The 17,577-nt window shown below is 48.2% G+C and overlaps 1 protein-coding gene across 6 annotated transcripts in view; it reads left to right on the plus strand.

Annotated features, from left to right (window-relative positions):
- Gnpnat (glucosamine 6-phosphate N-acetyltransferase) overlaps positions 1-17,577 on the plus strand; it is a 72,881-nt gene that overhangs the window by 814 nt on the left and 54,490 nt on the right. Inside the window, exon 1 of one of the 6 annotated variants that reach the window (XM_037418720.2) lies at positions 3,598-3,737. The exons of 3 other annotated variants lie outside the window; for them this stretch is intronic. In XM_037418720.2, coding sequence (XP_037274617.2) covers positions 3,702-3,737 — 36 coding nt within the window. In that variant the 5' untranslated portion in view covers positions 3,598-3,701. Of the gene's footprint in view, positions 1-3,597; positions 3,738-17,577 lie in introns of those variants that run through there. 2 more of the 6 variants (XM_075866827.1, XM_075866829.1) reach the window with 2 other exon arrangements.

Consider the following 17,577-nt stretch of genomic DNA (forward strand, 5'->3'; position numbering starts at 1 on the left):
GTGCGCGGTTTTATTCGGATTATGGGCGAGTGGGAAGTGATCGAAATGTCGCGATGCGCCTTATACCGTTGTTCAAGCACCGCTCAGTTCGAAGAGGTAAAGAATTCGTCGTTATCCAGTTATCTTTTTCTTGATCAATAACGTCAGTGCGCTTCATGCTTGTTCACATATAAATGCTTGCTCATATGTGTGGTGGACCGATGGCTAAGGTGCTCGAGGTCGCGGGTTCGATTCCGGCAGTGGCTGTCGCATCGAAACGGTAGAGGTTTGCGCGTACTGCGTCGTATGTCAGTGCACGTCACAGAACACCAGCTGGGCGAAATTTCCGGAGCCCCCCACTGCGGCGGCTCTCATAATCGTACCGCTGTTTTAATTGGGACGTGAAACTCCACGTATTATTGCGTGTAAGTTTATAGCACGTATGCTTGCACGCGTGGGCAGTTTGACGTCGCGTGTACGGAATGTGACACTTGCCGCTTTGAACGCGATGGACGCGCACCTTATTGAATTTGCGAAGTTGTCCAGCAGCCATACACGCGTGCATCTCTGCCTCATTTCGATAGTTCGACGAAATAAAATATAAAAAAAAGGCGCCTACCATGCATGGGCTTCGCCGACAGTGGCGCGCAGCGACGTAAAATTCGTCCAGTTGGCACCCGCGATAGAGCTATAGCGAAATTCTCGTTCTTACGAACTCTGGTGGTTGATGGAAGTGTGGCAGCTTGGGCTAGTTGGTATGACATGACGACATGATCACATGGTTGCTACATGGTTTAATGTCTCCTCTATATATTTTCGCGCTCTGCGTAATAAACTCAGTTGGGAGTTAGTGCTCGTGTCCTTCTTGTCTCTGTGTCGTCGTTCTGTTCGCGCGCTATAACTATCGTCTGGTGGCCCATCATACAATGCTCGCAGTTAGTAAAGATCGCGTGCGAGAACTCGTGATTTTAAAGGGACACCGAAGAGAAACAATGACTTGATTTAGGTTGATAAACGGCACTCTGAGGATTCTAATGCCACATTTTTCACTATCGTAAGTTCATTATTTGAGTAGAAAAATCAACGTTTGTGTTTCATTTTTAAAATTGGCCCCGAAATCTCCGTGCGTGACGTCAACAATTTCGAAATGTATTTTCGGTATTTTCACGACGTTGGCTCGGTTAAATTTTCTGAAACTTCGTACGCTAGATGTATATGGCACACACTGATGACTATCGGCGTCAAATGAAACCCAAACAGAGGCGCGCCTTCGTGATGGGGTATAGTGCCCGCCGTCCACTTATCACCACGGACAGGCGCGCACATTCTGTTAGGCATCTCTGCGCATAAGAGTGTGCCTGCACATAGTGATGCCATGCCATCACGAAGGCTCGCCGCTGTTCGTGTTTCATTTGACGCTGATCGTACTTCATATTTATGGATTAGATGCTACACATGACTCAGTGGACGCCATCGAAATCTATGACGTCACTGTGCTTGGTGCGGAAATCTCTAGGTAGCGTCACCCTCCCCCCTCCCCGCATTTTCTTTTCGCGCGCTTACCAAGCGTCGCGGTAAGAGTGGTGTTTTGATTGTGGCGTAGGCCTTTACTAATGTGCGAAACCGTGTTTTGCTCTTTAGTGGGCCTTTGATGTCGCTGATTGAACTGCTTACATGTGCTTGACTCATGACGGCAGGAGGATTTCTCTTGGAAAATAAAGGATGACGATGCTCAGAACGAGCTAAAGATATACACTACCTCATGTGCGGCGGCTGCATTTCCGATGGAGGCGGAAATGTTGTAGGCCCGTGTGCTCAGATTTGGGTGCACGTTAAGGAACCCCAGGTGGTCGACATTTCCGGAGCCCTCCACTAGGGCGTCTCTCATAATCATATGGTGGTTTTGGGACGTTAAACCCCACATATCAATCAATCACTAGCTCATGCGAGCGTGTCTCGCATTTCTCTGAATTGGGGGTTTCTTCGAGTGTTTAGGTGCTGCTATGCTTCGGTGCTGAACACTTCTAATAATGAAAGCGGCAGCTAGGTCTTGTGTGTGTAGTTTGTGTGTGTGTGTGTGTTCAAGCTTGGCCAGAAGATGTACAAAGGTGTTAAAGGCATCCATGGATCCCACTCTGAAAAAATTCGGGCAGCGCTAAGCTCTAGAGGTGCGAACCCTTGAGGAAGCAGCGGCATGGGCGTAGCCAGAAAGTAGCACACCGTCCCCTCCCCCCCCCCCCTCCGGATTTTTTTTTTTTGCCGAATTGTATAGTGAATAAAAAAAGACAATTTTAGTGGGGCGCCCTTCCTGAAATGAAAGAGGTGCCCCCTCCTCCTCTCCCCCTGCCCGAAAAAAATTTCTGGCTACGCGCCTGATCAGCTGAGCTGGTGGCCTTTCCCACCTTTTTCACGTTCGATCACTTCACTTTCCCAGCCTTTGCTAGACTATACATATCTTGTATTGCTCTCTCTCTCTCTCTCTATCTCTCTATTTATATTTCTTTTATGTGTCTGTTTCTGTCTTTTTTTTTTGTCTTCCTATCATCTTAGGGCCGTAGCAGGCTTGTCCGGTGTCCGTATATCATGGCTACGTTATATGGGACAACTATCGGGTACAACGTACGGTAGGGTGAGACTCCCAAAAAGAGGTTTCACAATAGACTAATATCAATCAGAATTGTGACGGAGCAATATAAAACACCTATAAGCACACCCCTTTCGCACTTGTCGACGAGCTTCGACGTGAACATGGCATGGACCTTAGGCTCTATAGCTTCGCCCACTGGTCATGGTTTTTCTAATTTTCTTCTCTTTCTCTCTATTTCCCCACTCCTCACCTGCCTCTAGGCACACTAGTTCTCTCACCTTCTACCTTTTTATCTTTTTTTCTCTCTCTCTATACTCCATCTCTCGCCCATCAGAGTATTGCATCTCAGGCATGACAAAAGGGTGCACGTGTTTTTGAGAGCTAAGCAGAAGTATACTTCTGCTTAGCTCTCAGTATACTTCTGCTTAGACGAAAAGAGTGCGTGCTGGTTAATCGCGATGACGGTCACGTGATGGGAGTGACGGTAATAATGATAGTCATTCAGTCAGTGTCACGCAGCCTAACGGAAAAAAAAAAAAGCTAACGGCTCGGGTGTGAACAGAAACTGGCGGCTATAGATTCCACCTCTTCCTAGGCACATGTTATACTTGTGTTAGCTTTGGCCTGCGTAGTCCGCGCGGTTTCACTTTGTTGGTTGACATTATGGGAAAGTCGAAAGAGGGGGGGGGGGGGGGGGCTCTCAGTTTCGCGCGCATACTAAAGGTCTAGAAGCGTAGTAGTAGCGCATACCTTCGCGGCAACGTGAAACTGCGGATGCGGACTCGACACCGGTCTGGTGCGGGGACAAGAGCACGGAATAATCGTCGCTGACACGTTCACCTTGAAAATCGGAGCGGGAGAGCGGTCGCAAAGGTCGCGAGCAATGTTCAAAGGCTTCGGCGCGGTGCGAACTCGCGCTTCCGCAAAATACCGCAGAAAAAAATAATTATTTAAAAAATAGATCGCTCGCTCGTCCTTGCAGTGCAGCGACCGTGCTTCATGGCATTGGCGCTGCTTCGACCCTGGGGATAATGACCGTCTGCATATCGAAAGTAATAACCAGCATGCGTTGCGTTTGAGAGTCCATTACTCGCAAGGAGGCGCGCGCAGTGGTCAGCGTCAACGTCGGTGCGGCATGAGACTGTGTTGCGGCAGCTGCCTGCGGAGAACTGTGAGCGTAATTGATATCTATGTTTGTCTTGTATGTTTGCCCCGACATGTATTCTTTTTTTTTTATGTCCAGTACCATTTCATTTTCCATCAAGAAACTTTACTGTCATCCACGTGGACGCGCGCTTTCATTGTTTTTTTTTTTCTGATAGGTGATGCAGATAGGCGCACGCCAGCACTGAAAACGTTTTTCAGCTACGAGATCCAGCAAATAGGCTGGTAATAGAATATGCTAATTGTCAGTTATATTCTTATTCGTTATGATAATATTTTTGTTATAATAATGTCAATAGCGTAACGAAGCCTCGTCGTGCTTACCGGAACTCCGTCAACATGCATCACTTTTGAGATGCCATTTTTGATAGGCCGTGAAAACAAGTGTCCCTGGAACATTTCGGCACATCGAGTACTGGAACGCTAGAGCCGTGTAGTCCATGCTTTATGAATGCATATCTAGAAAGTAGAGCCTATTTTAACACTGTGCAGCTTCGATTTCACGCTTACAGCGTGTGCCCTGAATTGGGCAACTATATACAGTCAATTATAACTGCAGAAGTAATGTAAGCTCCAACCGCAGTCGTCGCTGCCCACAAATGACTCTGCCTGCAGAGAACTTGCATTAACGATTGTGTTTATGATAAAGAGGGTAACGATTTAGAGTACTATAGGTACTCTACTATGGGAGAGCACAAAGCCGTCCCGTGGGCCTCACAACGTGATGAGACTCGCTGGTTGCTGGTAACAACTCAGGGCTGGGGGGGAGAGGGGGGGATTAGAAAAAGGGGTAACGATTTAGAGCACAGGGTACTCTACTATGGGAGAGCTTAAAGCCGTCCCCAGACAATAGGTTCACAGCATTAGGTTTCTGTGAAACTCAGGGCTGAACAAAAACGCTTACTCATTTTCGTGACGTCGAAGACGTGTTCGTTCTTTAGGATAGTTCACTTACCCCAGAAGACACACGTTTGTGTCGCCGGTTTTATGTCCAAAACTTAAACGCCCCCTTGAATGTTATCAGGGATTATGACATCGCTACCCAGTAAACAATGTTTTAGGTAGTAACGACGAATGTTTAGCTCTTGCTCTGCGTAGTGTTGAGATTAGCCGTGAAAAAGTACTTTTTGATCGAGTGGCGAATGACATGCGTGCCGCGATTGGGAAGGTCACATTTTTTTTTTCTGAGATTTAACCAAGGCGATGAAAAATTACACCATTTCCCACTAAAGAGAACAATGAGTAGCATGTGAAGCAGCGCATGGGTCGACCAAGGATGTTTTAGAAAATGGCAGCATATCCACGGAGTGAATGATGGAGAGTGGGCCGAAGCATCCGTCCGTCCATTCGTTTTCGCTTCCGTCCGTCCATGCGTCCGTCTGTGTGACCGTGCGTGCGTCCATTCGCCGCCCGTGCGTGCGTCTGTTCGTGCGTTCGCACGTCATCCGCCCCTGCGTCCGTCCATGCGTCCATCCGTCGGTGCAGCCATCCGTGAGTCCGTCCATACATCTGTCTGTGTGTCCATTCGTTCTTTTATTCAACACTCCAAGTACCACCATCTCGCATCTTTTCATCATATATTCCCCATATAAAAGCACCGCCATCCAGCGGACATTCCAAGGACTAAACGAGAGGTGGCACACGCACACTTTCTTACGGCTTGCGCTTCGTGTCTGCTTCCCACCTTTAACCACCTTGAGTTCATGGTATATAATAGTTCACTGTATACTTGGTATTGCGGCCCAACGCTCGCTAATCCTTTCTAAAACCAAGGAGATTACGCCCAATGAGTATAACGTAGCAACCCTTTCTTGTCAGATAGTGCTCAATGTACATGCCATGGCTGCTAAGGGGGAATGAGAGACAGCAGAATTCGTGCTTTAGTTAACGCGCACGCTGCGAATTTTTCATTGTTCAACAACGCACAGAAGAAATATCTCACCAGCACCACCTTGGAGGTCAAAATGTAAAACCGGTTACACACTACGACTACTACTACGACTACGAGGGACTAACGGGTGCTGCTATAAGGAGCTTCGCCCCTAAAATTTCTGGAGTGGAAGCTCCCGCAATGCTTTGCCAGCAGAAGTGAAGCCAGCTTTTGCCCTCCAAAGATCGCAGAAACATATTTTCTGGTGGCGCCCACTTAGACATCAAGCGACTTTGATTTGTTAGTTTAAAAGCTACGCTAGTTATAAATTAAAGGATTCCGAAGAAGTAATTCACAGAGACTGTAATGTCGGTGGCATAATCTCCAATGAAAATTGCCTTGAATTCAGGGCTTACTAAAGAAAACTAGTAACACAAGGACGCATTTTGAGCACTATATGACCCGAAAAGTTTTCTTCGTTAAACTTGGTGGGCGTGCGGGCCTTCTTAATCGTGGGCCTTCTCAATCGCCGAACGCCAACAGATCATCATGCCCCTAGTAAGATGGCTGCCGCAGCCGCCATCCTACGATTGGCACGGCTTCACAGCAATTTTTTTTAAATCTCCTTGGGTCGACTTAATGTTCCGTTCATTACGATCACCGTGCTAGATATTAACGCGTCCTTGCAAGTGGAGCACATAGCAGTTTCAGCTGCTGTCACTCGCCCAGAACTCTTGTTGGAGCACGGCACGTGGGTTCATCGCGCGATTGCAGAATCTCGCTGTGCGGCGCATCACGTGATTGCTGAGAGTGTGGGGTGGGGGAGGGAGGCCAGAGCGTTTTACCCAGCCTATAGTGCGTGGGCGTGTTCTGGCAAGGTGAGGGGCAGTTGTGCATGCGCAGACAGGGTGGTCACGCCGCACGCCGGATTGAGCTCCGCCACTTGCTGCTTCGCATCTAAACAAAAAAAAATTATTACTGGAATTGAAGATCTAGCAGGGTCTTGCGAGCAAAAGTGAAGGCAGCTTTTGCCCCCAATAGATCTGAAAAAACATGCAATATTCTGGTGGTAGGGCTTAGAAATCAAGTTCCTTTATGTGTTAGTGGAGCTTCTATATACGTTATTGATAAAATAAAGTATCGACAACGAAAGTAACACATCGAGATGAGCATTGGTGACCTGATTTACAACGAAATTTGCCAAGACTTGGAGGCTAACTTGCAATGAAAATTTGTAATACACACTTGGAACCCCAGACAGTATCCCACCCGGTAACGCCTACGGTGTATTGTGTCTCCACTGTAATGGCTGCTGCAGCCACCATCTTTTGGGGGGCACGGCCTCACTTTGGGACGAAAATGTCCACTCAAGCATTTTTTTTTCTGGGGAGGGAGAGGGGAGCAGCGAAAGGCATACAGCCTAGATTTACCTTGCTTGAGTAGGCATTTCGGCGCTCTTGCAGAAGTGGTGCTAGGGGGGAGAGAGGCATACAGGGGCAAAGTCCCCCCCCCCCTCCCACAAGTGCAAGCATCGTCAAAACACAACGCACAAGTTCTCTGCCCCTCTGAAAGCACTCACTTGCCGTATAGTACCGCCCCTGCGGTCTTGGGACGAAAGTTTGGTAAAAAAGGAAGGAGGGTGTTGCCGCTCTGCCCCCTCTGGTCCTGTCCCCTCTTGTCCTGACACCAGCCCAATCTCTTTCCTATCCTCTAATAAATAGCCACTTTATATATAGTGTGGGAGCAATTAACGTAATCTCTGCTGGCAAATTAAAACTCGTTGCTCGCAGTAAGTGTTCGAGATCAGAGCTGTAAAGCGAACGTTAGAAAGGCTCTAGCTAGATTCCGGCATAATTCTGCAAGTCATGTAAAATACGCGGGTTAATTTGATCCACCTGGGGCTCTTCAACAAGCTCTTAAACCTGAGCACGAGGGTGCTCTTTGGCATGATGGAATCGTAAGGTTATAGCGCAGCTCTGTTTGAGCGTGAAGAAAAAAAGGAAGCCAGTGAAGGAAGGGGAATGCAGACGTTAGGATGAGCGCTAAACTTCCAACTTTTGTTTACTGCATTATATAGCTCACATAGTCCAACACGTGTCATGCTCCAACTCGCCCACTCTGCAGTGCTTGTGTTCTTTAGCGTTTCGCTGTTTCGAGAGGCCCGTGTGCTGTACGATGTCAGCACAGTTGGTCGAAATTTCCGCATCCTTTCATTATGGTGTCTTTCATTATCTTATATCGTGCCTTTGAAGCGTGACCCCCCCCCCCCATTATAACGATAATAATGATTTGATTTGTGGGGTTTAACGTCCCAAAACCACGATATGATTATGAGAGACGCCGTAGTGGAGGGCTCCGGAAATTTTGACCACCTGGTGTTCTTTAACGTGCACCCAAATCTGAGCACACGGGCCTACAACATTTCCGCCTCCATCGGAAATGCAGCCGCCGCAGCCGGGATTCGAACCCGCGCCCTGCGGGTCAGCAGCCGAGTACCTTAGCCACTAGACCACCGCGGTGGGGCTTATAACGATAATAGCATTTTGCCCCCACCAAAATTTTCGGGGGCTGTTGGTATCACGCAAGGATGATTTTAAAAATAGCAGCATATCCACGGAGTGAATGATGGAGAGTGGGGCGAAGCGTCCGTCCGTTCATTCGTTCTTGCTCCCGTCCGTCCATGTGCGCGTATGTGTGGCCGCCCGCGCTTCCATCCGCCCGTCCGTGCGTGCGTCTGTTCGTGCGTCCGCGCGTCCATCTGTGCGTCCGTCTCTGCGTTCGCCCATGCATACGCTCCTGCGTCCGTCCATGCATCCATCCGTCCGTGCAGCCGTCCGTGCGTCCGTCCATGCATCTGCCTGTCTGTCCGTTCGTCCACCTATTCAACACTCCAAGTACCACCATCTCGCATATTTTCATCATATATTCCTCATATATAAGCACCACCATCCAGCGGACATTCCAAGGACTGAACGAGAGGAGGCACACGCACACTTTCTCTCGGCTTGCGCTTCGTGTCTACTTCCCACCTTTCACCACCTCGAGCTCATGGTATATACTAGTTCACTGTATTCATGGCACTGCGGCCTAAAGCTCGCTAAAGCTTTCTAAAACCAAGGAGGTTACGCCCAGCGAGTATAACTTAGCAGCCCTTTCTTATCAAATAGTGCTCAATGTACATGCCAATGGCTGCTAAGGAGGAATGAGAGACAGGAGAATTCGGCTTTTAGTTAACGCGTACGTCGCAAATTTTTTATTGTTCAACAACGCACAGAAGAAATCTCCCACTGGCACCACCTTGGAGGTCAAAATGTAAGACTGGTTACACACTACTACTACGACTACGAGAGACGAACGGGTGCCGCTATAAGGAGCTGCGCCCCTAAAAATTTTGTTTATGTCCTCCTTGGTATTATGATGGCACTGTGTTCAAGTGATGTATAGATGTATAGACGCGAGCGCATAGAGACGAATAGATATTTTTGTGTGTCTCTTCTTCTAGGTACTCGCGTCTGAACCTCTATGCTGGAACTCTACACCTTCGTTGAAAATCGTGCCATCTGCTCGGGCTAGCGGCGCGTGTGTAGACTCCTATGAAAGCACGTCGCGCCATGGTCTGGAAGGGCGCCTGCTGTGTATGTGTCTCTGATAGCGAGCTTGCGCAATGACTCGTCGCGCGAGGAGCTATCAGAGAATACATACACACATGGTGACGTTTTATTGCGCCCCGTGGTCGGGGAAGCGCGTTTTACACAATGGGGGTAATTCCGCACTAACTGTCCCAACCTTGCTTTTCGACATCGGATGTGGGATACTGTTTCGTAGGTTCTACCCATATTTCTTCGAAAAAGAAAGGAATCCGTTATAATCATAGGCTCGCGCGAGGTGGTGAGAGTGGGAGGCGAGGGAGAAAAGGGGTGCTCCCCAACTCACCTAACGGTGCAAAGTCTGCCCCATACATTATCCACCCCGCCGCGCCGCGATGGTTTAGTGGCTAAGATACTTGGCTGCTGACCCGCATTATAGGGCACTAGAATATTCTAGTACAGTATACCCGCATGTCGCGGGACCGAATCCCGGCTGCGGCGGCTGCATTTCCGATGGAGGCGAAAATGCTGTAGGCCCCTGTGCTCAGATTTGGGACACTTTAAAGAACACCAGATGGTCGAAATTTCCGGAGCCCTCCCCTGCGGCGTTTCTCATAACTAAATCGAGCTTTTCGGGCGTAAAACCCCAACAATGATCTGCCCCATACATTGACATAATGGAGAGGGGTGGGGGTGCTCCGAGGGACATTTATTTCACATGTTTTATTCACATGTTAACACAGCGTTAACGCCTTATTGCTCATGTTAACGCGATTTCTTGCCATACATGAAGCCTGCGTAGGTTCAGTTCGCGACAGAGCAGCCGTGTCGCTCAAAGGTATGTATAGTACCGGGCGATCACGCAGATGGCCCGAGTTCAATTCCCATTCTGTCGTCGGTATTTTTTACTTATTTACTTTTTTTTCTTACTTCGTGCGATAGTGGTTACGCGTACACCGGCGAAGGCGGACCACTATACGCGGCGCCAGAACCAGTCCTTGTAATCTCATAACAGCTTACGCTGTAAAAAACATCCAGGATGGAACAGAAATCGAACGTGGGCCGCCTCCGCCATTGTTCTCGAAAGCCAGTGTTCTCAGCCTCCGCCACCTCAAAAATCAAGGAAGTGCCCTCCGCCCTCCTTAATGGGACCCTGCAACACTTTTTGAGTATGGTCAGAAAACGATACCGATCGGTAGTAGAGGCTCCCGACAACATGCGAGCCAAATAATATAGCACACCACGCGGCCTGAAATTCACAATAAAGTATAAAAGTCAGCTAAAAATGGCTTTCTCTTCTCTCGACAAATCGCGTTATATGTCTATCAGCCATTGGATGATTTGAACATGGTGCGTTCGCTCGTTACAGAGATTGCCGTGGGAGGCCGCTACTTGTCCACGCGTGCGCGCGCGATCACACTGAAAAGCCGCGCATTTGAAAAAAAAATGCTCAAGGTCGCGAAGTGCACGTGACGTTTTTCTGTGGCCCTGCCATCCCTCCCTGCTTAGCTTCCAGCGCTTTCGTCGGCACGAGAAAAGAGAGAATGCAATTGCAGCATGCGACACACCTTTGTAGCTCCACTCGCACTGGACAGACTCTTAAAATTTTTCGCGGCGTTGAATTTGTGAGGCAATAAGCTCTTCCAGTGAATTCATTCCATGGTTACTCTAAAAAGTGTTTCAGGGCTCCTTTAAAATAAAATTACTGCCCACGCCCCTGCACAGGGCTATATGTCGGTTCACGAAACTCTTTCGCAAAAAGACGCTATATACAAATGTCGGGAACTATCCATGTTAACATATCTATAATACAGCGTAGGAGAATAGTCATATAACATCCGTGATCACGCAATACGAATTGCGTTCAGTGCTTTAAAGCAATTACAATGTGCTGGACAATAATTCTTCATCGTCGTCACACACACCGTCTACAAAGTACACTTAACGATGTACAGCGTCTGTTTGCCTCGCTTCTACCCTTAACGACGAAGAATGGCGTTGTGAATGCCGCCCACCTTATTATTTTATTTATGGTTCATAGCGGGTGTAACTTGTAAGCGTATACTTGTATTGGTAGCCCCGAGAAAGTGTATACAATGGGTCCTAATAATATCGCTCTTCCAGCTTTCGTTGTCACTGTGCTGCGCTTCCCGCGCAGGCCTGGCGTTTTTACCAGTGCCCTTGGGGCCTGAACTTTTCAATTGAGTTATTTTTGTACTCCGAGTGGTGAACAATTAATAATAATAAGGAGAAATAAGTAGTGAAAGCACAAATGAACGATGGAGCTTGTGGGGCTCAGAAGTCTCGGGGTCGATACGTACTGTGCTAAAAGCGCTTATTTGCTCGCTCTTTTATTCGAAGGCTGCTTTATTGCCGTGCCTTGCAGTTCGGGGTGCATATGGCGGCAGCGATCAGCAGCCATCATCGCAGGCTGTAGAGCAATGACTGTATAGGCCACTGTTGAGTCATACAGATGCCGCGGCTAGCTATAGCCTCCATCTTACAGCCGCTCTAACGCAACGACAACATGGATGCTGACTCGTTTAGAAAGTGTGCGTAAAAGGTGTCTTCTAATTTAACGCTCGTTTCTCAGGAGTTCCGGGGGTGGCGTCGTTGTAGTGAGCGAAAAATCATCTTGTTCGTGATTTGAAAACCGTAAAAGATGCTAATGAAACAAACAATAAAGTTAATCTTCGGTCCGGGTGAGTGACCCATGCCCTCCGCGTAGCAAGCTGGTGTTTCACTAATGATCCCCGCTATGTCTTGAAACTGCCTGAATGGACACTAAAGAGCGAGACGCTTTTTCGCGTATTAGTAAAGGACTCGTTCACAATCCAAGCAATACCACTCTTACCGCGACACGACACTTGATAAGCGAGAAAACGCGCGAAAAGGAACTGCGGGTGCAGACGCCACCTTGAGATTCCCGCCCCAAACGCTGTGACGTCATCAATTTTCGAAGGCGTCTACTAGGGTCCTACGTAGCTTATAGTCGATAAAATTGAAGTACATTGTAATCTGTGGGTGCCATATACTTAGCATACGAAGTCTCGGAGAATTTTGTCGAGCCAAGGTCGCGAAAATTCGAAAAATACATTGCGCAATTTCTTGCGTCACGCGTGGAGATTACGGCGCGAAATTTAAAAATAAAATTTGAACCTTGATTTTCTCCGCTAATAATTAACTCGTGACAGTGAATCTTATTGCACTAGAGTTACCAGAGTGCAGCTAATCAATATAAAACAACTCGTTGTTTCTCTTTCGTGTCCCATTAAAAAGAAAGAAAATGATATAGTGCCGTGTTGTGGAAGAGTCTCCATAACGGATGTAATATTGCGTTTCAGAAGCATAGAATCGTGCCAGTCGTCAAACATATGCGAATTGCACAACAAGCGGACGTTTTCGCAAAGACATTAAATCATCATCAGCTGCAAAGGCACCAGCAAAGTGAGCAATTTTATGCACGTGATAACACGCTTTACGGACGTGTAGTGGGAGGTCGACGTACAGAGCGCATGAGGGGCTTCGCACCTATAAAGGGGACATGGTTTTTGTTTAGGTGGTCATTTGCTCCTCCGTACAACAAGCTGTCTAGACTTCAGGCCATCACGTTTAGAATGCTCCAGACCAGGTCCTATCCAAGCCCATTTTTTCCTCAGCATAGTCTCCTCAGAGGCCTTTGACTCTACTTGTCCTGATTGTGGTGAGGTTAGTGACTTAGCACATGTGCTCTGGCAGTGCCCCTCGTTACGGGGCCATGTCGGCTCACAGAAGAAGATAGGAACTCTGCCTTACGAAGTTCAGAGTTGCTACCACAACTACGGGCTATCCAGAGAGCCCACGATGCGGCGGAGAGGCTAGGCCTCCCCGTTCCTACGTGGGAGCTGCCCGCGACGTTGTTCTAAAGGAGCAGCGTTTCTCGGGATCCAATAAAGTTCTTTGTCTGTCTGTCTGTAGGCGAATGCATTAGTTACCTCGGAAATTCGAAGCTTCAGTGTTCGGCCGATATCACCTGAGTGCGCGCAACATATAATATTCGGCCAGCGCACGTGTATACATAACTTGCTTTTCAGTTCACTAATTAATTCGGGACATGGAAACAGCGCCATTCTAGCTATCTCGATCATATTGAAGTCGTTTGGTTAAAGGATGAAATGGCAATATAACTTCCCCTTCGCAACATTCTTGATGTGTAGCCTGTAAGTACACATGTTTTTATAAGCAGCAGACATCGGCGAAAATACACAGAGCGAGCACGGAGGCTTTCCAAGATGACCAAAGCTAGGCGTGTTCACTTAATGGATGGATGGAAAAACTTTATTTCGTCAGAAAGCAACTGAGGATGATTCCGTGTTAGATGGCCATCAACCCATGGTTGGCGGCGACCTGTGTGGCCCACTCCACGACCCTTAACTGGACGACTGGGTCCGAGCTGGTCAACACGGCCTCCCAGTGCTCAAGAGAGGGATCACGCATAATATCCACCGGCGGCGGCACTATGATACATTCCCAAAGTATGTGATCATATGTTGCCACAGCCTGACACCATTTGCATTGCGGCTTAATCTCCTCCGGGTACATTTTGTTCAACACGTAAGGGTTTGGAAAAGATCGCGTCTGCAGTTTTCTCCAGACACATTCCTGCGCCTTAGTCAACCGCTTGTGCGGGGGCGGATAAAACCTCCGCTCTAGTTTATAATGATTCGTTATGTCATGAAAGGATACCAGCCCATCTCTCGCGGACCTCCCCGGAAATGGCGGCTCACCTACCAGGCTGACGAAACCTCGAGCATTCAGGTGAGCCGCCTCGTTCCCAGGGTTCCCAGAGTGTGCTGGTACCCAGACAATTTCTATTTCTTTCATTTCTCGTCCCGTGGCCCTATGCAGAAATCGTGCAGCGGTCGCCGATATTCTGCCCCTCGCCAGATTTCGGATGGCTGTCTTTGAATCACTGAAAATCAAATCTGACTGCGAATTAGTTATAGCTAGCGCTATTGCCGCTTCCTCTGCAGTTTCCGAGGAGCGGGTTTTGACCGATCCAGAAGCGATCAAGCGCCCCCGCCTGTCCACCACCACAATCACAAAAGCGTCTTTGTCCTTATATTCCGCAACATCTGTATAGACTGCCGCTTTGTACTCGCCGTACTCAACGTGTAAAGCTCTTGCCTGCCTGCGCTGCGTATGGTGAATCGGATGCATATTTTTGGGCAAAGGTTTTATGTACAGGGCCTTATGTAACTCCCGCCGCACCTGAATTTTAGTGTCCCCAGTGGGAGCCTCTGCTCCAATACCAATCCTTTCCAATATAATCCTGCCCGCTTTGGTTGTCGAAAGCCTAGCGTGCTGCATCACCAGATGCGCCTCCCATAATTCATCCAGGGTGTTGTGTACACCTAGTTTTAATAGCCTTTCTGTAGGCGCGTTGTTAGGCAACCCAAGCGCTGCCTTGTAAGCTTGCCGGATCATAGCCTCGACCTTGCCTTTTTCTGCGGCATCCAACTTCATATAAGGTGTCGCGTAAGTAATCCTGCTGAGCACAAACGCCTGTACCAGCTTACAGAGTTCTTTTTCTTTAACCCCGCTCTTACGGTTAGCGATTCTTCTGATTAGCCTGACAGTAGCATTGACCGTGGTCTTAAGTTTTTCAAGGGCCACCCTATTCTTCCTGTTAGTTTGCAGATATAGGCCAAGAATTCTAATCGTTTGAGCTTCAGCTACCGGCCTACCCCCTACCTTTACCTCTAACGGCGGTGGCGGAATATAGTGTCTTGCATGTAGCCCTCTGGGTTTGTCCCGAATCACAAAGAGCTCGGACTTTGGCTGAGAGCATGAAAGTCCCGCCTCCCCTGCCAACTCTTCGGCAATATTAACTGCCTGTTGCAGTGTTTCTTCTAGATGCGCGTCACTACCCCTGGTTACCCATAGAGTAATATCATCTGCATAAAATGTGTGTTTGAGTCCCGGTATCTCCTCCAGCCTCGGCGGTATTTTAATTAAGGCGATGTTAAACAGGAACGGTGACAAAACTGAACCCTGCGGCGTCCCTTTGCCTCCCAACGCGAATGAGTCCGATTTGATATCTCCTATTGAAATTTCTGCGGTTCGGCCCTCCAAGAATGATCTGATGTAGCGAAATGTTCTGACCCCTGGGCCAATTTCTGATAGGTTATTCAATATTGCCTCATGCGAAACATTGTCGAAAGCTTTATTCAGGTCAAGCCCCAATACAGCTTTGGTGCCCGTGCCATGCCCGGGATTGACTACATCATGTTTTAACTGTATCATGACATCCTGTGTGGACAAATTGGCCCTGAAACCTATCATAGTTGGGGGAAAGATGGCCTTGTCCTCTGCATAATTCTGAAGTCTGTTGAGAACCACGTGCTCCATCAATTTGCCCACGCATGATGTCAGTGATATGGGGCGCAGGTTTTCCAAGCAGAGTTTCTTGCCTGGCTTCGGAATAAATATAATCCTAGCATGCTTCCATTGTGCTGGGATCTCCCCGGCCACCCAATACTCATTTATCAAGTCAGTGATCGCCCCGACCGATTTGAAGTCTAGGTTTCTCAGCATTTTATTAGTAACTCCATCCGGACCTGCGGCAGACGTAGTACGCAGCTGCCCCATGGCAAACTCCACCTCCGCAATTGTGAACTCTTCATCTAGGTCTGAGTTTTCCACCCCCGAGTAGTGTGGTAAGCATGCGTCTACTCCATCAGTTATGTACCGATTCCGGAGTTCCTGTATAAACTCTCCAATTGTGCCTTCATATTGATGCATTAACCGAGTCATTTTCCCCCGTTGCGCCGATTTTGTTGCTGCCGGATCCAAAAGATGCCTTAACAGCTGCCATGTCTTTTTGCATCCAAACTGTCCATTCATGCGATCACAAATCTGGCCCCACTGCTTGGCTTGCAACTCAATTGTATAATTTTCGATTTTACGTTCTAACTTGGCAATCCTTCTGCGAAGGACGCCATTATGTTTTTGCTTCTTCCACCTTCTCAAGAGACTCGCGTGCGCTTCCCACATGTGTAATAATCTCGAGTCAGCGGTAAACTCCTCCTGCTCGACTGGCACTTCTACCGTGGTATTACTTACATCCTCCTTGAGCGCCTGTACCCATGCATCCAGGTCATTAATTTTCCCGTTTACAGTGTCTGCTCTGTTTTTCCTAAATCTGTCCCAATCTGTAATTCTATGCCCCCTCACTTTGTCTTTATGCTTCGCAGCGCTAAACGTCGTGGAAAGGATATAGTGATCACTTCCTAGCGCTTGTCCCGTGTTAATCCACTTTGCATTACTGATGCCTCTAAAAAACGTAAGGTCTGGGGAGGTATCCATGCTTATGCTGTTGCCTATCCTCGTATGATCTTGTGGATTGTTTAACAGCGTCCATCGCAGATCCCGGGCAACTTGCCAAACCCGATTGCCCTTTGGGCTGGCTCGAATATAACCCCACTCCGGGTGAGGCGCATTGAAATCTCCTACCACTATAAGCGGAGCGCGAGCTGCTAACCGTTGAGTTTGAATCAGGAGTTGTGGCAAGCCAAATCCTTTATCTTTTGGAGAACTATACACATTAAGTAAAAACAGACTCTTCTCATACTTTCGTTTAGGCAAAATCTCAAGCAAGACATAGTCTTCCCTGCTGCTATCTACGGAATGCTGAATGGCAGTGATGTTGCGATGGACTAGCACGGCTGTGAAGACGCGTGATACGCCCCTTGAATCAGTTCCTGGCGCTGTAAATGCCTTAAATCCAGGTAATTTTACGGAACCACTAGCCTCCTGTAAGGCTATTATGTCTGGTTTACTGTCCAGATTTTGTACGTGCAACTGCAGGTTACCCCGCTTTTGACGAAAGCCCCTGCAGTTCCACTGCCAAACCTCAATTTGCTGGCGAGGCGCCATGATGAGGCACCAGGTTGACTAATGGCACTTGGCCACCCACGGGAGGCAGTCTTGCCTCCAATAGAGTATGAAGCTGCTGAAACATGCCCATGACCTGGGTTTGGGAATCCTTAAATTCAGTGGAGAGCATGCCGAGACGCTCCTCTATTGTGTCTAATCTGGCTTCGATCTTTTCGACTCGAGCCTCCAACCTATCCTGTCTTTTCCCTTGTTTGCCTACTTTATCCGCAAGTGTTGTTACATCCGACTTAAGACTAATGACCTTAAAAACAGGCTGTGGCATGTCTACTGGTGACGTTTCGGCTAATCGTTTTGCGTTAGCTACCTCATCCCCCGACAGTGGTCTCTTCACTGTCCCCCGATTCTCCACTTCCATAGCTGCACTCTCCTGTACGCGAGCAGACGCCTCTTGCGTCGCTTTCTGTAGGCCTTGCACTGCTGGTGCCTGTGTCCCCTGCCGTTGGTCGTTTCTA

Source organism: Rhipicephalus microplus, chromosome 6 (assembly GCF_043290135.1).
Source record: "Rhipicephalus microplus isolate Deutch F79 chromosome 6, USDA_Rmic, whole genome shotgun sequence".
NCBI lineage: Eukaryota > Metazoa > Arthropoda > Arachnida > Ixodida > Ixodidae > Rhipicephalus > Rhipicephalus microplus.